The 23,805-nt window shown below is 35.7% G+C and overlaps 1 protein-coding gene across 1 annotated transcript in view; it reads right to left on the bottom strand.

The window, feature by feature from the left end:
- Positions 1 to 23,805, bottom strand: part of HCN1 (hyperpolarization activated cyclic nucleotide gated potassium channel 1) — a 452,456-nt gene that overhangs the window by 201,285 nt on the left and 227,366 nt on the right. The window contains exon 3 of the mRNA XM_015101304.4: positions 7,158 to 7,319. Coding sequence (XP_014956790.2) covers positions 7,158 to 7,319 — 162 coding nt within the window. The remainder of the gene's footprint in view (positions 1 to 7,157; positions 7,320 to 23,805) is intronic.

Raw genomic sequence — 23,805 nt, 5'->3', positions numbered from 1 at the left:
TCTTTGTGTTGGCTTAAATCATTTTGATTATGATTATTACTCAAATACAAGTATAACTAAATATAAGTTTCTTGTCCTTAAAGTTATTGTAAAGTTGAAACAGATGTACATTTATAAATAAAATGTTAAAAAATAAGTTAATAAGCACATTTCAATTTGAATTTATTGTGATGGATGATTTTTATTTTTCTGAAACCAAATAGTTGTATACAAGGTAAATATAGTGCTGATTATTATATATCACTGGGCTTCCCTGGTGGCTCGGTGGAAGAGAATGCAGGAGATGTGAGTTTGATCCCTGGGTGGGAAAGTTTCCTTGGAGAAGAAAATGGCAACCCACTCCAGTATTCTTGCCAGGGAAATTCCATGGAGAGAGGAGCCTGGTGGCCTATAGTCTATAGTGTCACAAAAGAGTCAGACAGGACTTAGTAATTAAACAGCAAAAATTATAGCCCAAGTTTTTCTAGAGTTTGTAGTTTAAAGGGCTTCCTTGATAGCTCAGTTGGTAAAGAATCTACCTGAAATGCAGGAAGCCCTGGTTCTGTTCCTGGGTTGGGAAGGGATAGGCTGGAGAAGGGATAGGCTACCCACTCCAGTATTCTTGGGCTTCCCTTGTGGTTCAGCTGGTAAAGAATATGCCTGCAATGCAGGAGACCTGTGTTTGATCCCTGAATTGGGAAGATCCCCTGGAGAAGGAAAAGGCTACCCAGATAGGACTTAGCAACTAAAAAACAATTATAGCACTAGTTTTTCTAGAGTATGTAGTTTAACACATAAATTATGTGTGTTGTGATTAGTGACTTATTTTTCAAACCTAGTTCTCCATTTTGTCTATGGTGATGAATTTGTATGTCTAATTTTATGTCATTTAGCCTTCACCCACTATAAATGGATCATTTATTTATTAATCCTATATGATATAATTATTATATATAGCAACTCATGACACACTTCAACTACAAAAGTAAATCTAGAGGTTGATTTAGTGCAGGCAATACTAAACTCATAATATATTTATACTGAAGCATTTCAAACTGTTGCCAACACGTGTCCATATATTCAGTTACAAGATTCCTAGGAGAAAACCTGTATACTCTGAGATTACATCTTCAGACTTTAATTAGAGAAATATTGCTCTAGCAATGTATTTCTGAGCTGTAAATTCTTGTTTATTCTGTAAAATCATTCCCTAAATTATGTCATGATTAATATACAAGTTCAAATGTATCATACATATTTTTTATTTTCTTAGTTAGATTTGCAAATATTTTATAATATTTCATATTTTAACCCCAAAACCCATTGCCTCTGATCCCTTTAAAAATCAACTGTTACAATATTAGTATAAATGATACACCTAAAACATAGTCACAAAGTATCATGGGAATGACAAGATTTTCAAAATTAATCTTATCGAACATTAAGTACCCGGCAAATCGAAGATCTTCATCCAGACAAAAATAAAACATTTTTGTTTGATTCAAGTAAAAATAATTTCTTGAAATGAGAATGAATGAATTTCTTGAATGAATTTCAAGAAATGAGACATTTCTTGAATGAAACAAAAGCAAATATTACAAACATAACAGCAAGATTAATCCCTGTTCAGGTTGGTTTTTGTAACTCACTATCTCTTTCCTCATCAGTTCAAATAGCCCAGGATGCTTAGCAGTTGCTTTTTTAAAAATAGTATTTAAAAGGAATAATTTTAGTGGAATTTATAAGGACTGGAAAGGAACTGGCTAAAAGAAATTAATGTAACAATAAATTTACTGAACAAATACCCGTTAGGGATGTAGTATAGTTATGGCAATGCCTCTGAATTTCTCATCAAAGCACATATATGGGTAAGTAGCTAGAGATGTATAAATAAGGATATAAATTAAAATGCAAACATTATTTGTTGTTGTTGATTTGCTGTCTTATCCAACTCTTTTGTGACCCTGTGGACTGTAACCTCCAGGCTCTTCTGTCCATGGGAATTTCCAGGCAAAAACACTGGAGTGGGTTGCCATTTCCTTCTCCAGGAGATATTCCAGACCCAGGGTTTCAACTCGCATCTCCTGTTTGGCAGGCAGATTCTTACCATTGAGCCACTTGGGAAGCCTGCAAATATTATTAAGGAGGATTTAAATATATATAGAGAGAAGTGTACAGATATAGTAATACATGCTTATAGGAAAAGGAGTACATCAAGGCTGTATATTGTCACCCTGCTTATTTAACTTATATGCAGAGGATATCATGAGAAACACTGGGCTGGAAGAAACACAAGCTGGAATCAAGACTGCCGGGAGAAATATCAATAACCTCAGATATGCAGATGACACCACCCTTATGGCAGAAAATGAAGAGGAACTAAAAAGCCTCTTGATGAAAGTGAAAGAGGAGAGTGAAAAAGTTGGCTTAAAGCTCAACATTCAGAAAACTAAGATCATGGCATCCGGTCCCATCGCTTCATGGGAAATAGATGGGGAAACAGTGGAAACAGTGTCAGACTTTATTTTGGGGGGCTCCAAAATCACTGCAGATGGTGACTGCAGCCATGAAATTAAAAGACGCTTACTCCTTGGAAGGAAAGTTATGACCAACCTAGACAGCATATTCAAAAGCGGAGACATTATTTTGCCGACTAAGGTCCGTCTAGTCAAGGCTATGGTTTTTCCTGTGGTCATGTATGCATGTGAGAGTTGGACTGTGAAGAAGGCAGAGCACAGAAGAATTAATGCTTTTGAACTGTGGTGTTGGAGAAGACTCTTGAGAGTCCCTTGGACTGCAAGGAGATCCAACCAGTCCATTCTGAAGGAGATCAGCCCTGGGATCTCTTTGGAAGGAATGATGCTAAAGCTGAAACGCCAGTACTTTGGCCACCTCATGAGAAGAGGTGACTCATTGGAAAAGACTCTGATGCTGGGAGGGATTGAGGGCAGGAGGAGAAGGGGATGATGGAGGATGAGATGGCTGGATGGCATCACTGACTCAATGGACGTGAGTCTGAGTGAACTCCGGGAGTTGGTGATGGACAGGGAGGCCTGGTGTGCTGCGATTCATAGGGTCTCAAAGAGTCAGACACGAGTGAGCGACTGAACTGAACTATGTGTTTAAGCAAGACTTAATATATATACATTATACATGTATAAATAAGAACATAGTTATAACTGCAAAAGTGGTTAAGGAGGATTCAAAATAGTATTTAAAAATATAAATCATTTAAGAACATGACATGGAAAAGAAAGAAGATATAAGGAATTCACTCAACATTCTACATAAGCATCATGTTAAATTGTTTAATACCAATGTCAAATGTTAAAGCACAGCTGTTAACCCCATACCCCAAAATGACTAGTATCAGTCATGTCCTGCATCCTCCTAATCTGGCTTCTCAATTTTGGCCTTCCCAATTTGACTTCTGTTTTTCTACAGCTATGCCTCTTATCAGTCTTGCCACTTTTTATTGTCAGAGTTCAAATACCGATTTATAAATGACTTTTCACTTTAATTGGTGTGCTGTGACTATAGGTCTCTATTTCTTGGAACTTCTCTTTCCTATTTTCTATAATCTATATAACATCAGGTATTAAAATGTAGTTTAAAACAGAAACTACAGAGTCAAATAGATATGCAGTCTAACCTTGATTTTATAATCTACTAAAGGTGTGAGAATGATTAATTAGTTTAATCGCTAAAGATTTCAGTTTTCTGAACTTCAAAATGGAGAACAGTGTTTACCTCATTCTTTCACTGCAATAAATAAATAAAATAGCATTTCCCAAAGTGCTTGGGCTTGCATACTATAAGCATGATAATGTAAACATAGGGTGCTTTTTTCTTATAATGGCTTTTCACTTTATAACTTTCTTTGTATGTAAATATACTTCTCTTTGTTTTGCTGAGATGGATGAGAATTTTTCGAGAACTTTAACATTGTTCTTCAGCCTCTTAGTCATGTCCTACTCTTCGCAAGCCCACAGACTGCAGCACAACAGGCTTCCCTGTCCTTAACCATCTCCCAGAGCTTGCTCCAACTCATCTCCATTAAGTCAGTGATGCCATCAAACCATCTCATCCTCTGTTGTCCCCTTCTCCTCCTGCATTCAATCTTTCTCAGCATCAGGGGCTTATCTAATGAGTCGGCTTTTTGCATCAGCTGGTCAAAGTATTGAATCTTGTATATAACAATATACAGCCTTGACGTACTCTTTTCCCAATTTGGAACCAGTCTGTTGTTCCATGTCCAGTGCTAACTGTTGCTTCTTGACCTGCATACAGATTTCTTAGGAGGCAGGTCAGGTGGTCTGGTATTCCCATCTCTGTAAGAATTTTCCACAGTTTGTTGTGATCCACAGTTAAAGGCTTTGGAGTAGTCAAGGACGCAGAAGTAGGTATTTTTCTGGAATTTTCTTGCTTTTTCGATGATCCAACAGATAATGGCAATTTGATCTCTGGTTCCTCTGCTTTTTTTAAATCCAGCTTGAACATTTGGAAGATCTTGGTTCACATACTGTTGAAGCCTAACTTGGAGAATTTCACACATTACTTTGCTAGCATGTAAAGTGAGCGCAGTTATGCAGTAGTGTGAACATTCTTTGACTTTGCCTTTCTTTGGACCTGGAATGAAAACTGACCTTTCCCAGTCTTGAGGCCACTGTTGAGTTTTCCAGATTTGTTGGCATACTGAGTGTAGCACTTACATAGCATCATCTTTCATATTTCCAAGGTCAAATGACACTGTTGAGATTCCCTATTGACTAAGAATTATTTTTTATGATTGTTATCTCTTTATATCATTTCTATTCACAATATAGAAAAAATTTCTGGTCTTTATAGTTGAACATAAGACAATTATATTCTATGCTCTACATTAGAGTTAAACATAGAAAATACATATGAAATAAATAATATGAAAGAACACAGGAGCCAGTTTTGTCACAAAACTGTAGCCAAAAAGGAAAACAGAATTAGAAGAGGCAAATTGCAAATGAAGGAGCGGATTTTTAAATTTTTAGTAATTTATTTATTTGGCTGCATCAGGTTTAGGTGCAGCCTGTGGGATCTAGTTCCATGACAAGGGATAGAACCCAGGCCTCTGCCATTAAAAGCTCAGTGTCTTAGCCAAAGGGCCACCAGGGATGTCCCAGGAAAAGTATTTTGTTCAACATCATAATGTAACAAGTTGACTTTGATAGATTACATACACACACAGACCCAAATGAGTACATCCAGTGGTATTTAAAGAAAAACGAGGAAGACATTACAATTTTTCTTCATTAAATGTGCTTACCACTACACATATTAAGTAGTCTATTTCCTAACATTATAATTATACAATTATATTCCATTTATGGATACCTAAAAATAATCCCTTTACTCTTTTTATAATGACCATTTCTACTTTTGGAAGATACCTAGAGAGAATTTAAAATAAAAATTATTTGCAAACTTAAATATTTTGGCAGCAGTGTTATTTAGTGCTTTTTATAACTATTCATTCAGTCAGTAATGAGTTTATATGAGCTTTTACTTTTTTCCTCACCCCCTACTATCTTTGAATTATCTTTATGTTTTGCTTTTGCAGCGATAAGAAAAGTGATATCTATAATCAATGAGAAAACAAGTGAGTTGATCAAACTCCTTGATTTATTTTTTAGATATCAGAAGTTATATCTAGAATATTTCTCAAATTTTTGATGATAAGTAATTAGGTTACAACAAATTACTGTGTCTGACACTGTTCAAGGCACCGGAATAAAGTATATAGCAAAATGCAGATAAATTCGTTGACCTAACGGCATTAGCATTTATGTTCCAGTGGGGGAAAACAGAAAAATAGTAAGTGACAAATGTATGTGTGATTGTGCAGGCCCATGTGTGTGTGTGTCTGCTGTTAAATTCTTTAAAGATAAAATATAAACCAACTGAATAATATATTAGGGTGGTGAGGGAAGGCTTCTGTAAGGCAGAGACCTTTAAGCAGATACAAATGAAATGAAGGTCAGATCCAGGTGAACACTAAGTCTCAAAGAACAGCGTGAAAAGAGTAAAGAATGGAGCAAGGAAGGGAGGGAAAAAAGCAGGGAGGAAAACACATCGGAGTAAGACACAGAAGACAGAAGAAAAGGCATTCTTCTTAACACATGCTATAAACCCTCTAGTCTTCAAACACGAAGCCTGAACTTCAGTTATTAGGACATAAAAATGTATATGTGCCACAGTCATTTCCACAATAATAAAGTATGGTTAATAACAGAACAGTCTGGGAAAGAGGAGGGTATCTGATTTATGCCAAAGTTAAAATTTTGTGAAAGTCTCATAAAATTTGCCTCTTATAAAATGTGAAACACAAGAGAAGGCAATTCTAATGCACAGTTAATACTTTATTAAATGTAATATAATATAAAAAGAAAATATGAGAACTTGAGAAAACAAATCTTTGTGAATATATATGCTAAAAATATTTACCATTGTTTCAGTTCTTTGTGAGTGCAGAATTATGTATTTATATCAAAATGTATGCTCTTTAAGTTAAAATAAAGTTAAGTACACTTAACTTTGGAAATCAAACTTCTATTTCACAGATTTTTATTTTATATTGACATCTTTCTATGGTAAAGTTTAAAGGGATATCTTTTCATGGTATTTTCACTAGATGGAAGTACTATCTGAAATAGCATTGCATGTCATACATATCTCATTTGCATTCATACTCATGTAACATGTCTTCATGTTTAACCACACTTAAAATTGCATGTCTTGATCACAATAAACATTAAAATCATATTTAAAAGGAGGAGAAGTTATTCTAAGTAATAGGCATTTTTAAAAGAACATGGTACTATGATTTAGGTGTGTGTGCGTGTGAGTTTGGATGTGTACCTTTGAATAAAATGTCTCAATATACACAGAGTAAGATCTAAAACTAGATCTATAACATAGCTATAACATATACACCACCACCCACCCACCCCTGCCATGCAGACCATTTCCTATAAGTAAAGTTTAGTTGTAGAAACAGGAACATAACATCTGATTTTATATCCACAGAAGCAAAATTTTGTCTTACCAGTTAAGGAGGATAATTAGATCATTCTAACATAAATATTTAGAACTTTTTTGGCAAGATGTAGAAAACACAGTGTAAAGTAATCTGAATTACTTACAACCATCTCGTTTAGAGACACCCAGCAATCTGGTGGGAAGTCCTGCAGCAGTGGCACCAGGAACTGAAGACAGCCGTCCCAGTGGCACAGGAGCAGCATCATGCCGATGAGGTTGAAAATTCTCACCACAGCGCTGGCAAGGTCGTATGTCATGTGGAAAATCTGTTGGCCAAAGTAAAATCAACTCTTATCATCAATTTTTTTAAGGTAAGAATACTGCCAACGTCAGTAGACCATCTGCGCTAGATTTATATACTAACTCTATTATATAGTGCTCACTGAACTAATTTCATAAATGTCTCCCTTTTTGACCTTTAACATTGTGTGTTCTAAACTGATCTCAGTTTTTGGAGAGATCTGAAAACCTAACATGGGAAGAAACACAGAAATTTGGCTATTTTGACACCAGTTAATATCAGAGGCTAATTGCAGATAGTCAAGTCCATGTAGCTCCATCCTGATTTATCCACCTGATTAAGAAAACCACCATAAGGTATGCAGTATGACTTTTGATGTATACAGGACTGTGTGTAGTTGGCTGGGCCCAATTTGATTGTCTGTTGAGCTCTTATAATTAATATACCTCAGCAAGCATAAACTTCACATGTGAACAGTTGCTGATAGTTATTTATTTATTTAATATTTATTTTTTATTGAGATAACACTGGTTAGTAACATATGTTTCATATATACGACATTATATGTCTACTTCTGTATAGATTACAGCATGCCTATCCCCAAACTTTGGTTTCCATCCATCACCATAAAGTTTATCACCTTTACCTATTTTGCCCACCCCCTGCTACTTCCTTTCTGGTTACCCCTACTCTTCTCTGTATCTATGTGTCTGCTTTGTTTGTTCATTTATTTTGTTATTTATTTTTTGGTTATTTATTTATGTTCCACATAGGAGTGAAATAATATGGCATTAATCTTACTTCATCTGACTTATTTCACTTGACATAATATCCTGATGGTCCATCCATGTTGTTGCAGATGGTAAGAATTCAACTTTTTGATAGTTGAGCAGTATTTCACCATATTTGTATACCACATCTTTTTTATCCATTCATCCATGGATGGCCACTTAGGTTGTTTCCACATCTCAGTTATTATAAATAATATTGCTTGATGAACATAGGGTGCATATATCTTTTAAGATTAGTGTTTTTCATGTCCTTTGGATAAATACCCAGAAGTGGGATAGCTGAATCATGGTAGATTATTAATGGCCCTGTTAAAACCTTGCTCACAGAAGATTTGGAATGAGAAGACTGCTTCCTTATGGAGCACATATATCTGCAGACAGCCATGCTAACCAAAGAAGGAAGCACCTGGTCTACTTTAAACAAAGCCACAACTTCTTATTGTCTAAGGTCTTCCCTGGTGACTCAGGCAGTAACAAATCTGCCTGCCATGCAAGAGACCTGGGTTTGATCCCTGGGATTGGGAAGATCCCCTGGAGAAAGGCATGGCAACCCACTCGCGTGTTCTTCCTGGAGAATCTCTATGGACAGAGGAGTCTGGTGGGCTACAGTCCATGGGGTCGCAAAGAGTCAGACACAACTGAGTGACTAAGCACAGCACAGCTTGTAGGGTAAGTCTCAGTGCAAACTTTACTCAACTTCTTGATCAAGTGGCTAACATCAATGATTAATATTTTCAGTTTTTTTCCATCTATGAGGTAGACATTCTAAAAGTGATAAATTCCTATCTAAATCTATTCTTAGTGCCACTGCATGAAAGCCAGAAAACACAAAAACAACACTATAGATGATACTCAGTGAATTGTTAAATGAATGAATGAGAATTTTGCAGAGAGTTAATAATAACAGCAAAAGTAACCTTCTGTGACTTTGAGAGTGTAAAGTTTTTGTTTTTGTCTTTTAAGACAGGAAATTTTTTAAAAATTCATTATTTGCTACCATCCAAGTAATCTGAATTTGAAACTGATTTGATTTCCAGGGTTGTGGGTAACAGAAAGACAGACCATTCTGACCCACTAGCAATATGTTTTAAGTGGTACTTATGAGTCAGCAAAATAAAAAATGATCAAAATACGTTTGAAAGTAGTACTTTAGTTTTATTTGGACCTAACTAAACTACAAAATAAGTCAGTGGAAGTCTACTGTGCTTTACATTTGCCCAGCTCAGAAAGTTACATTGTTCATGTGACTTCAAGGTGAGGAATGAGCTGGTTACAAATACTCACTGAATTCTTTTTTATAATATTATAGTTTTAGAATTCTGTCCAGTTGGAGTGTAATAACTCTAGAGAGAATAGCTGGAAGAATATTTGATTAAGATAAGTTGATTCAGAATACCAAATCCTGCCCTAATATTTGCATAATTGTCCACCAGAAGTATAATTTTTTGTAATATTTTCCCCAGGAGCAATGCATAATCCACCCTGCTCTTAAAAAGGTCAAATCCTAGACTGTACTATATGAATATATCCATAAATTAGCAGAGTAATTCTACAGTGCTTCCACATTCATACTTGATAAGTTGAATTCAGGGTCCTCTCAATCTAATAACCATCTATGAAATCAGTGAGTCTTAACCTACCCTTAAATATTTGATTTACTTTATTATGATTTACTTAACCAAAAAATCATCAAGAGTAATTCAAGACTTCTCATGGAATATATTGATCTGTTCTTTTTGGTTTCACAGATCTAAGTTATCAATTGACAGTTTCAAATATGCTTTCAGATTCTTAGTATTGTAACTTTAAGAAAATCAAATGGGCCAGAAGAGGCTCTCTTGATAGAACATTCTTATTATTAAGGTATTAAAATAAGGTCAGGTTCTTTGGTTTATCTTTATATATTTGTACTTGCATAACCTGTCATGTCTTTTAAATTTGGAGAATCTCTATGTCATGTTGACATAGAATATAAAAAGACAAATAATTAGCTGCTCAGTTCATTTCATACCTAACATATATCCAGAATTAATATGTGGTAGTCCTAATCAATAGTAAAATAAGAATTTTAAGAATCCTTTTGTACCTTTTGTAATTCTTGACTTGAAATTTATCCAGATTACCCTACCATGCTTTAGGCAAAGTGCAGGTTTCATCTGGTATATGAGAGAAGAATATGCTTCACAGAGGTATTTTTGAACACTGATAATGACTATAGTCATTTGAGTAATTTTATCAGTTCCTACTCTAACCAGGATCTTATTTGAATGGCCAGCTCATAACCTTCAGAAAAGTCAACCAATTGGCCTCTCATCTTTATCAGTCTGTGTCCATAGTCAAAATGCAGTTACCTATTCCTCAGTTTCGCATACCTATTATCAGATCGTCATGCTCTTGAGTGTTTTTTTTTTTTTTCTGGGGGGGGGTGGTGGTGGTGGTGCTTTCTTCTTTCCACTGTTACTTCCAAACTCCTACACTGTCCACGAATTCTCTCGTTCCTTCAGCCTCATTATAGAATTCTTCCTCTCCTTCTCTACTTTTCCTGAGATGTATGACTGCACCTCATCATCTCCTTAAAGACTCAGCTCCTCTGGTAACTTTCTCAAATAGAGTTGATTCAGTTCTTTCATACTCCATAAGCCTTAGATTTTGATGACGATGCCCTCATTTTCTCAGGTCTCCTTTGCTACTTTCAGATAGTTATTTGTGTAGGCATAGAAAAAAAAATTCCTTGTCTTCAGTGCCCACTCTATTTGGCTATTCCACCTGTACCTTCCCCTCATTTCTAGCATCTTAACAACCTCTCAATCTCTACTCTCCACACATCTCCATTTATTAAAGGCTGTACTTTTCCACTGTCATTTTTTTGCAAAATGTCAATTTTTGAATAATCAAAACAGTCACTTTCTATACCTAAGCCAATGAAAATTACTGGGTAGGAAACTGTAGATTCTGTTTAATATTTTTTATAGGATAGTAACCCTATTTGAAGACTTCAGCTATGGTTATGCACTTCTTTATTCTTAGTACCCTATGTTTTTCCCTCTTACAACTAAAATATCCTATATTTTTTCCTCTTTTCTCAGGTTCCCAAAGACCATGACCATGCTGCTGAATTTCTGCTTAAATGTTACCATTCCAAAGGAGACACGTTCTTATGCTTCAGTTCCCTCACCTCTGATCCCTCATGCTTTCCAATAAACATATATCCACAGCTTTTCTTACTGACTTTTTCCTAGTATCAAAAGATGTGTCTTTTGATATTAATCTGATCTTCTTTTCTTCTTCAGGAACCTAAATAATTAGTTCAGAGCTCTTAATCTATGAGTTGACATTTTTGTAAAACACTGAAAAAAAATGAATTAATGTAAAAATTAAAATTTAAAAGCAAATACATCTGTAATAACAGCCAACTGCAAATCCTCTTGGATGTCTCAGGAATATCAAATTACTATAATTACTAGATTATGCTTTCTTCAGAATTGCTAACTTCTACACTGATTATACTCCACATATTTAGAAATAATAAAATTATCATCTCCTCGAAAATGTTTTAAATTGAAAATGAATCTTCACTTCCCAGGTACTTTCCTACTTTTTTTTTTTTTTTTTCCCTTTATAGCCTTCTTGGTTGATCTTCTCAAAAAAGTCTTTTCAGTGAAACTTTGAGACAGAAAGAGATTTGGCCTGCTCTAGTGGGTAAACTGGTTTTCTTTCCATAGTTACACATGCAAATTACCACCTGGTGCAAAATCTGATTTCCTGAAGGACATATTTGTCATAGCTACACTGTGCTTCTTCCCTCTCCCTCCTCCCTACATATTAGGGGAACATAGAGATATTTAAAGCTAACTCCATTTCCCTACATGTGGAATTGAAACTTTAAAAAAGTATGTGCATGTATTTGAGCATTCTTTTTGAAGCTGTACAGATATCCTATCATTGCAGCTATAGAGAAGGTTATCTCTTACCACATGGCTCCACAGTGAAATAAATAGTGCTTATATAGTCAGAACAACTACATATTTACAAAAGTATAGTTATGGAATAGGCTGTATTAGTCATCAGTCATTATCACTAAAAATACACAGCTGACTCTGCATGTCTTATTTTGATCATATCCATATAGTTCTTTAACAAATATATATAAATTAATATATATATATTTCTCATTATATATAATGAAAGAAATAAATTTTAGCCATTGCTGTTATTAAAAAGTTGTCATGTTTCCTAACTATGTTTTATCTTGACTAAGATAAACTTGACTATCACTATCGGAGTCTATCTTGACTAGATTGTAGGAATTTGTTTCATTTCTATGATACTGTAAAGTATATCAGCCATTTTCTATCATACATATTTTTACACAGGATATTAATTCCTTATACCTCAAAATTTAGAAAAAGTATTTCTTCATGCATAAATTGTTCTTTGTTAGCCTTGCTAGCCTGAGAAAAAGTAGAGATTATGAATTATGAAGAAAACATGGGAAAAGTAATATAATAATATGAATTCTTTGAAGATATTTGGTAGGAAACAATGATAAGAAACAGTTACAGTGTAAACTATGAAAGTACAAACTTTGAAAATGGAAGTACATGTCTAGTGGTACAGAGTTTTGCTCAGCAAAATTTTTTTTTCTCCCACAGAGGTTACTTATCTAACAATGAATTTGCATAATTGGGTCAATGTTAATGAGCACCTAACTGAGATGAAGCCTTTCTTCTAAGATCACTCATTTTCCTTGGAACTGAAACTCAATATAATCCTACAAATGGAAATAGGTCAGAAACAAAAATGCTTATGATAGGTTACATTTTGTTAATTGAATATACCCAAATCTTCACATTTTAAAACTCCTTAGGAAAAAATGGTACCTCTTTTTAACTTATATGAGGACTGCATAGTGTAACAGAACATCTAATTATTGGACAGGGCCCTAGAGAAATGAAAGACCAAGCATAATCCCCATTTGCATAATTTGCTTTAATAAGAAGTAACTTACACATTGGGAAAATAAAATTACGAATGAATATTGAAAATGACCCTATTAAGAAGAGAGTTGAATGGATTAGTACTACAGAAAAAAAAAGAAATTAATTAAAATTAAACAATTTAAGATCATTATTCCTCTTTTACAAATTTCAAATGACTGTAAATGTAGATAATATATACAAACTGTGCAACTACTAAAATACATAAATGAAGAGAATAAAAACAAACACATATTGTATGATGGATCTTTAAACCTTATTTTAATGATGGTTGTGTGAAGGCTACATTCTGCTTAATACACCCTTATTTCATTAAGTCAGGACTTATTTTCATGAAGTTACCACTAAGATATTGATTTAGTGAAATATGTTTAATATTCTTCCAAATGTTTTCCCATAAAATTAAAGACTTATAGTTATTTTTAATAAAATTTTAATAATCTTTTTATTGTCTAGTATACAAGTATAACAAAAATCAAGAAAATCATTACGTGGCTATGTAAGTGTGTATATCTGTCTTTTTATGTGTAGAGAATGAAGGTGAAAAATGTCAGACTAATTGGAATATTCTATCAATTCTGCATAGCTCTTGTGAATTAATTTAAGTGATATTTCCCTAACATTGTGTTTTTGGAAGAGGTTTAGGGAATATTTCATTTAAAAACTAACATAATGCTAGAAACAGTCCCATATATATTTTTATGATTTCTCATCAATCTTTTGTTTGCTCTCTGTCTTTTATGTCTGTCTTACCAAATTCGTAATATCTTCCATGCTTCAATAAGTACAAATGTAGTTATCTCTGCATTTTAAGCTACAGATAGTTCAAAGTATTCTAGTTTTTATTACCATGTAGCTCATTTCCTCAGCATAAAAAATCCATTGCATGAATTTATGCTTTCTGAAGGGTAAAAATATATCATAGAAAGAAATAGATAAATGTACCTAATACTGGTAAGAACAAATGCTTTATTTTGAAGGTTTCAAATCAGTAATTTGTGTGTTAAAATTAATCTAAATAATGAACACACTTAAAACAGAGAGGCGACCACGTCAGTGTACAATCTCTGGTAACTGAACAATAAAAGCAAATGAAGCAAGGGATGTTTCAACTCATTTTATATACTCTGTAAGCTGTTTTCCCATAGGTAGTTATTCTATAAATATTACAGTCAATAAACAGCTACTGAATTGCTTAAGAATTATGAAGAATGTGACATATTTTTCATTCTACTCATTTATCATCCAGAAAGAATTTTGTACTAATCCCCAGTTAAATAAATTCTATTAAACTGTCCACCTGACATGTATAAAATGCAAATGTATTTCAGTGGACTCTTGCTAACATATTTTAAGTATACTCCTAAACAATATTATATATTGTTATAGTTTCCATCTTCTATACATTCTGTGAGAAAGAATCTACTTCAATATTTTTGGCCTCACAATCATGAAATTTGTTAAATTCACAAGTGATGATGAATGTTTGGCATCTCAAACAACTTTTTTGGCTTAAAATATTGAAAATTGTAGTGTTCATAGTGTGATAAAAAAATCTTTAAAATTTGTCATGTATATATGCATGGAATGTTAAGTTGCTTGGTATATAATATATGCTTTTCAAATCTTTGAGCAATTATTTTATTAAATAACAAAGTTAATATGAAATCAAATTATACTTACTAGCCAAAAGTTTTGTCAAGTAAAGGACTTAAAGAATTTGTCTATTGGGCAAATGCATAACTTCGTAAGACTGAAGTTCTGCATTAATCAATTTCTAAAAATTTGCCTTGACTTTTCCACTAAAAAAATGGGGTAAAAGAGTTTGAAATAGTACATGCAAAATTCCACAAAGTTTTACTTTACAAAGTAAAAAGTACAATTTTTAAAAAAGTGAAACACATGAGAAAGTCAACATCACTCACACACACACACACACACACACACACGTACACACATGTCACATCAAAGAGAAGCCAGGCTAAAATACTATTTTATGTAAATATTTTGTTGATTAAACAAATAACATATAATAAAAGTAATGGTAACAAATATATGGTAAAATAAGACAAGGTAGAAGCCATCATATTTAGATAAATTAATATGCTTCTCAACATCTGCAGCCTCTATTCATCAATCATAGTCTAGAGAGTTCATGTGCAACCAGCACATACCCCCATTTGTCAGAAGTCAACAAGGGAAGCAAGATAAAGGCAAGCTAGCTTCTGGGAAAAAAAAAAAAACTGTTAAGATGAAAATAATGCTTCTTCATAATTTTTTAATAGTGGCCGTCAGTTACATCATGCATTGGTATGTCATCTAGCTAATTAGATGAGCCAGCTAAGTTCAAATTACTAATTTATTTGAGTGGATTTGTGTCAGTGATGATCTGGAGAAGAAAGTGGTGCTGGTTCACTGTCTTGGCAAATGCCTTGGAAAGAAATCACTAAATACATGATTTGTGGCATGAAGCCAATAAAATAGAACTATGAATCTTAGTGAGTAAACCACACCTTGTGACATTTGATGAAACCTAATAAGTGAGAAGGTGCTTCCCTTGTGGCTCTTCTTCCCAGTGGTAAAGAATGCTCCAATGCAAGAGCTGCAGGAGACGTGGATTTGACTCCTGGGTCAGGAATATCCTCTGGAAAAGGAAATAGCAACCCACTCCACATTTTTTGTTTGAGAAACTCCATGGACAGAGAAGCCTGGCAGGCTAGAGTCCATGGGGTTGCAAAATGTTGGACACAACTGAGCAACTAAGCACAAACACAATAAATAAGAAAGATATATTATTATTGAAACTTTCTAAAAAGAAACTAAAACTTTATCATTATTTTTTGGTCATGCTACGTGGCTTGTGGGATCTTAGTTCCCTGACCAGGAATCGAATTTAGTCACCCCTGCAGTGGAAGTGTTGAGTCCTAACCACTGGACCGCCAGGCAATTCTAAGAAACTAAAACTTTAAAAGTAAACAAGAGCTGGCAAAGTTGTTAGCAACTCCAAAAACCTTTGAGTAAGATTTGATCTATTGGAAAATAGCATGATTTCATATTAACTAGTTGGATACCTTTCAGAACTAAATATGCATTATAATGCTTCATCAATTCACAGGATAGTACATCATGATATTTGGTACACCACATGAAGTATTGAAAATATTTAAGTATCAGTTTTATTGTAAGAATCACATAAATTGATAAATGTGGCATGCTCAGTCACTTCAGTCATGTCTGACTCTTTGTGATCCCACAGATTGTAGCCCACCAGGCTCCTCTGTCCATGGAATATTCCAGGTAAGAATACTGGAGTGGGTTGCCATGCCCTCCTCCAGGGGATTTTCCCAGATCATGGATCAATCCCATGTCTCCCCTGTTTCCTGCACTGCAGGCCAATCCTTTACCACTGAGCCACCAGGAAAGCCCAATATATGTGAAAATAACATTAAAAGCAATAAGCTATTTTTGTATAAATTTGATTTTTCTTATCACCCAAAAACCACCTATCAAATAACGGCCCTATGCAGAAAAAATGCTAAGCTCAGAATTCTCTAGTGATCATCGATCACCTCCACCACACACTCACACACACCTGTTTCGTTCCCCCAATTCCCTGGACTCCTCCCACCTGTTTTAAGAAGGACTTATTTTTTCTAGACCTGCTGAAGTTCTATCATAATTATTGTTTCCTTTAATGCATCTTCCAGTATTCATACTTAATCTCAGTTTATACCTTTATTTGGAGAAGGAAATGGCAACCCACTCCAGTATTCTTGCTTGGAAAATTCCATGGACTGAAGAGTCTGGTGGGCAACAGTCCATGCGGTTACAAAGAGTCAGCCATGACTGAGCAAGTGAGCACACGCTTTTATTTGGGGTTAGAGTGTGGTAAGGGCTGGAGAAGGCAATGGCAACCCACTCCAGTACTCTTGCCTAGAAAATCCCATGGACAGAGGAGCCTGGTAGGCTGCAGTCCATGGGGTCACTAAGAGTCGGGCACAACTGAGTGACTTCACTTTCACTTTTCACTTTCATGCACTGGAGAAGGAAATGGCAACCCATTTCAGTGTTCTTGCCTGGAGAATCCCAGGTACGGGGGAGGCTGGTGGGCTGCCATCTATGGGGTCGCACAGAGTCGGACATGACTGAAGCAACTTAGCAGTAGCAGCAGCAGTGGTAAGAGCAGTAAGCACATGGGTGAATCTATCTTTCTCTCTTACTCTGTTGAGAATAGCTTGTCTGGGTATAGAATTCTAGATTGAAAAGCACTTCCTTCACTTTATTTGAAGACTTGACTCCATTCCTCCTAGTCTAGTGAAACTGTATCTTTTTCCAATTATAGGTTTAATCTCTTGAGTGAAAAGATGATCAATTTTTTATGGGGATAAATGAAAACTTCCCCAATTCTTTACATGTGTGTGTGTGGGGGGGGGGGGGAGAGGGGGGTTGTGCACATTGTCAGAGATGGGTTAGACCTTAAATGAAGCATCCTTCTTGTGATAGCCCTACTGCTCAATTATATTCTGCATTATGCTAACTCCAACTATAAATGTCTCAAAGCTTTCACAGTACAGACTTGTTCTCATGTCCTTTGCAGACTCTTTTGCAGCACACTTCAGAATGCAATTTTCTCTCCTTGTGCCATCTCTCATTCTGCTCCCTTTGGTTTTCAATCTTTTAAAATTTTTGAGTATTTTCTCTTCTCAATAAGAGTCTGTAGCTCTTGTTCCCTTCTGTGTTATACATGCATTTCTTTTTTTCATTTTGATTCTTCAATTGTGTTGGAGTTTAAGACAGACAGAAGGCCCAGCTATGTGTCTTATCTATTTTCTGGAATCAGAATTCTTTATTTTATAATGTGCTGTTCTGTGAATCTCTAATATAAAATAACTTGTTTTAGTCACTAAATTGTATATGACTCTTTTGTGACCCCTTGATCTGCAGCCAACAGGCTCCTCTATCCATGTGATTTCCCAGGCAAGAATACTGGAGTGGGTTGCCATTTCCTACTCCAGATAAAAGAACTTACACAAACCAAATCACAATTGCATATTCTTTCTGGATTGATTTGTTCTAATGATCTGTAAATCTAATCAAATGCCAAAAAAGTACTAACTAGTTTATCTTTGTAGCATATTTTTCAGCCTAAGTTGCCATCTGTCAATAAGTATCCTTGTAAATAATTCATATTTCACACAATTATATTTAAAAATATACTTAGAATCACTTTGTCAAGTCCCTCTTCCACTCACCAAATCATGATAGGTCTTGTTGTAATTGATTGAATTTGTGTTTCTCATTGTTATTTCAATATTACTTACCTCATATCTCCAACTCTAGCTGCATGGTCTTTGAAAATATAGTCTACTTGGCATCTAGACTTATCATTTTATTGTTTGAACTTGATCATAGAAGTTCCCTGCTTGAACTTTTGCAAGAAATCCAGAGAAGCTTCATGATGTTCAAACTCTAAAGGTTCCTTATGATCTGCCCTCTGTCTACCATTTCACTGTCATCTCTCATCCTTCCTCTGAAAGTATCCTATGCTTTGGGCAGACAAAAATGCTGTAGTAGTACTGGCACTAGTGGTACAGAACCTACCTATCAAGGCAGTAGATGTAAGGGACACAGGTTCTATCCCTGTGTCAGGAAGATCCCCTAGAGGAGGACACGGCAACCCACTCCAGTATTCTTGCTTGGAGAATCCCTTGGACAGAAGAGCCTGGAGGGCTACAGTCCATATGGTCACAAGTAGTTGGACACGACTGAAGTGACTTAGTATGCATGCACCCTTTCCACAACATGACTGCATCCCTTGACATAATATTCTTTCCTGGTATAGTTTCTTTCATTCTATCCCTTTTCTGACTGATGAACTTATTCATACTTCAAAACTTGGCTCAAACATCACTTGCTTAAGAAAGACTTGTCTGATCTCCTCAGGGACAGAATTAAGAGTTTCCTCCCACAGGATCTAGTCCACAACTCATCAAGTTATTTAATACTTGACTATAATTATGTGTTTATATATTTGTGTCCTCACTAGGTTGTGAGCCCCTAGAGGTCAAGGACTGTATTCACAAGGCAAAAGCTTAATACATGTTTACAAAGTAGAATAAAGTGAATAAGAGAGGAAAAAAGGAAGGAAAAGAAGGATGGATGGTAGGGAGGAAGGAAGGAAAAGTAGAAAGGATGGAAGGAAGGAGGGACAGAGGGAAGGGAAAAGAAAGGGGTTACCAGTTAGAAATAAGTGGCTCATTTTACTACATGGGAACTTTAGGATTATCATATATTTTCCCAATTTTTTTCTGTGTCTTTATGACACAATGGAGATTTTTATTTGAAGAGAATCATCATCATATACTTTTAATGAAATAAATTGATGAACAAATTCATTTTTAACTTTGTACCCAGTAATTCCAGAATACCTGTCAACCTGTGTCACAGCCTGGTTACACAATCAATGTCCATAGAGACATTTTCATCATTGTAGCTTGTCCTGGACTCAAGCTTTAATTACCAAAATTTTCTTCTCTAATGACATTTTTCTATCTAGTTTTTTCCCTTCACTGAATTACTCTCACTGAACTTTCTTTCAATTGCTTGAGATAAGCAGTTTTGGAACAGTTCTATTTTCTTTCATTCTCTACCAGCTCATCATCACTTCCGTCTTTATCCAGTCTGACACAAAAATCTATTGTTTCAATAATATTAATATCTTATCAAAATAGCCAATTCTCTTCTCCTCCACTCTTTTCTCATGGTAATACACTGTTTCAAAATTAACTGACTGTCCACAAGATCACTCTTGTATATGAACTTCTATATATGATAGAGAGAAGTCCCCAAATGTATGGCTAACTCATGGTTTTCACATCAACAAGGTTGTCAAGGCTGTTTAGTGAGATTGGCATGTTCTAGACCACACATGTCTGATTCTCAAACTTAACCAAGTCTCCTGAAGTCTACCATATCTTGCCTGCTCTTCTCATCACAAGAAAATATTTAACTTCCAATTTTACTGAGAAATATTGTCATTTAAAAACATGTGACATCCTTTCTACTTCTTGTTTTATAGTATGGTATGTCTCTTTCTCTCTTTTTTTTCCTTCTTATTTTACCATATGCTCAGTAAATGTGCTTCATTAATTATCCCCTCTCTTCCTTCTTATCTACATTTATCTTCATCAACATTTAAGAATGTTTAAATGTCTCCTACAAGTATTTTAAAAATTATACATTGAACCTATAGTCTCTTTTATAATATCTACTTCTCAAATATAATAAAAACATGTTAACACATTCTTCACTTTTTATTCTGATATTCAACTTTTAAACACTTTGTAGGTGGCACAGAGTAAAGAATTCACCTGTCAACATAGGAGATGCAAGAAATGCAGGTTGGATCCGTCAGCCAGGAAGATCCCCTGGCAGAGGAAATGGCAACACATTCCAGTATTTTTGCCTGGGAAATGCTCATGGACAGAGGAGCCTGGCAGGCCACAGTCCATAGGACCACAAAACGTCAGACATTATTGAGTGAAAGCAGGCACACTCACGTCACCTGTCTGGCAACTGAAAACATTCAAGGTAAAATTGGCACAGATCGTTGTCACAATCCATTAAAAAACTTCCAAATCTCACTTGCTTAACTTCACTTCATATTCATATTCCTTCTTGACACTCTGTTTTCTCTGATTTTGATAACGCAATGTTCCTTACTACTCCTTGTTTACTCCATTTATCTGATCAATTGTATTCAGTGTCCTTAAGCTACACATTTGTTCTCTCACTGTGTGTTTGTGTGTTTAGTGGCTCAGTCATGTCCAACTCTTTGTGACCCTTTGGACTGTAACCCACCAGGCTCCTCTGTCCATGGAATTTTCCAGGCAAGAATACTAGAGTGGGTTGCAATTTCCTCCTCCAGAGGATCTTCCGGACCCAGGGATTGAACTCATGTCTCCTGTATCTCCTGCGTTGCAGGCAGATTCTTTACATGCTGAACCATAATTGACATTACTATAAGTTTCCACTCCACACATTTTCTCTGAGGCATGCTTCCATGTCCTTAACTTCATCTATTGGTTATAATCAGGGGAATCCATTCCTTGACATCTACTGAAGACAACACTCTTAATTTTAAAACTCACCACCCAGTTACTCTGAAGATGTCCAAAATGATATCTCCTACCATCCACATCCCAGCTGAATTCTCTGTAGGAACTAATACATATAAAGCTTCAAAGTAGCTTTTCATCAGAGTTATGCCGGATTTACTGTTTCCTCATCATCCACATTCAGCTGGTTACTATGTTCTTTAAGTCTCCCCTTGTAGAAGTTCTTAAATTGCAAATTCCTTAATTTAAACAATCTTCATCTTTCACAGGGGTTATTTAAAATCTTCTTAAATTATTTCCATCTCTCTAGATTTGCACTCCTATACCTTGCAACTAGAATTTTTTCTGAAACAAAAATATAATGACATCACTTTGCTGGTTAGAAATCTTCAACAATCCTGCAATAAATTGGACTTAAAGGCTAAAATCCTAAGTGTAGCATATACAGTCCTTTATGATCTGGTCATTACTTTGCCAACAAAGGTCCATCTAGTCAAGGCATTGGTTTTTCCAATGGTCATGTATGGGTGTGAGAGTTGGTCTGTGAAGAAAGCTGAGTGCCAAAGAATTGATGCTTTTGAACTGTGGTGTTGGAGAAGACTCTTGAGAGTCCCTTGGACTGCAAGGAGATCCAACCAGTCCATTCTAAAGGAGATCAGCCCTGGGATTTCTTTGGAAGGAATGCTTCTAAAGCTGAAACTCTAGTACTTTGGCCACCTCATGAGAAGACTTGACTCTTGGAAAAGACTCTGATGCTGGGAGGGATTGGGGGCAAGAGGGGAAGGGGACGACAGAGGATGAGATGGCTGGATGGCATCACTGACTCGATGGACGCGAGTCTGAGTGAACTCCTGGAATTGGTGATGGACAGGGAGGCCTGGTGTGCTGCGATTCATGGGGTCGCAAAGAGTCAGACACGACTGAGCAACTGAACTGAACTGAATTGAACTGATGATCTGGTCACAGCTTACTTTTCAAGATTCATGTATCCCTTTCTCACAGCCTCCACATCATTTACTTCTAATTATCATATTTAAACATACCCCTGTCTCTATTAAAAGGTAAATTTGATGGGGAGGATTATAGTATCTCAAATGTCTTAGTATCTCAAACTCTTTGGCACACTATTGTTGAATGACAGAATAGATGAGTGAAATTTACCACATGTTAACATTAATTCAGTTTTAGGCGTATATAAAAAAATAGCACACAAAAACTACAATACAGGTGTCACTCAAAAACGATTTGCATCATTTTAAAACATCTGAATGATTTCAATCTGATGTTTCAGTTCAGTTCAGTCGCTCAGTTATGTCCGACTGCTTGCAACCCCATGGACTCTGTGCATCATCAACTCCCGGACTTTACTCAAACTCATGTCCATTGAGTTGGTGATGCCATCCAATCATCTCATCCTCTGTCGTCCCCTTCTCCTCCCACCTTCAGTCTTTCTCAGCATCAGGGTCTTTTCCGGTGATTCAGTTCTTCACATCAGGTGGCCAAAGTATTGGAGAGTCAGCTTCACCATCAGTCTTTCCAATGAATATTCAGGACTGATTTCCTTTAGGATGGACTGGTTGGAACTTCTTGCTGTCCAAGGGACTCTCAAGAGTCTCCTCTAACACCACAGTTTAAAAGCATCAATTCTTCAGTGCTCATCTTTCTTTATAGTCCAACTCTCATATCTATACATGACTACTGGAAAAACCATAGCTTGGACTAGACGGACCATTGTTGGCAAAGTAATGTCTCTGCTTTTTAATATGCTGTCTAGGTTGGTCATAGCTTTTCTTCCAAGGAGCAAGCATCTTTTAATTTCATTGCTGCAATAACTGCAGTGATTTTGGAGCCCCCAAAAATAAAGTCTCTCACTGTTTCCATTGTTTCCCTATGCATCTGCCATGAACTGATGGGACCAGATGCCATGATCTTAGTTTTCTGAATGTTGAGCTTTAAGCCAACTTTTTCACTCTCCTCTTTCATTTCATCAAGAGTCTCTTTAGTTCTTCGCTTTCTGCCATGAGTGGTGCCATCTTCATATCTGAGGTTATTGATATTTCTCCCAGCAATCTTGATTCCAGCTTGAGCGTCATCCAGTCCAGCATTTCTCACGATGTACTCTGCATATAAGTTAAAGAAGCAGGATGACAATATACAACCTTGACATATTCCTTTCCCGATTTGGAACCAGTCTGTTCCATGTCCAGGTCTAACAGTTGCTTCTTGACCTGCATACAGATTTCTCAGGAGGCAGGTCAGGTGGTCTGATATTCCCATCTGTTTGTTGTGATCCACACAGTCAAAGACTTTGGCTTAGTCAATAAAGCAGAAGTAGGTATTTTTCTGGAATGCTCTTTTTTGATTATCCAACAGATTTTGGCAATTTGATCTCTGGTTCCTCTGCTTTTCTAAATTCAGCTTGAACATCTGGAAGTTCACAGTTCACGTACTGTTAAAGCCTGGCTTGGAGAATTTTGAGCATTACATGGCTAGCTTGTTAGATGAGTGCAATTGTGCGGTAGTTTGAACATTATTTAACATTGCTTTTCTTTGCATTGGAATTAAAATTGACCTTTTCCAGTCTTGTAGCCTCTGCTGAATTTTCC

The sequence above is a fragment of the Ovis aries genome, chromosome 16, assembly GCF_016772045.2.
Source record: "Ovis aries strain OAR_USU_Benz2616 breed Rambouillet chromosome 16, ARS-UI_Ramb_v3.0, whole genome shotgun sequence".
Classification (NCBI taxonomy): Eukaryota; Metazoa; Chordata; class Mammalia; order Artiodactyla; family Bovidae; genus Ovis; species Ovis aries.
This window is presented reverse-complemented; position numbering and strand designations above follow the sequence as displayed.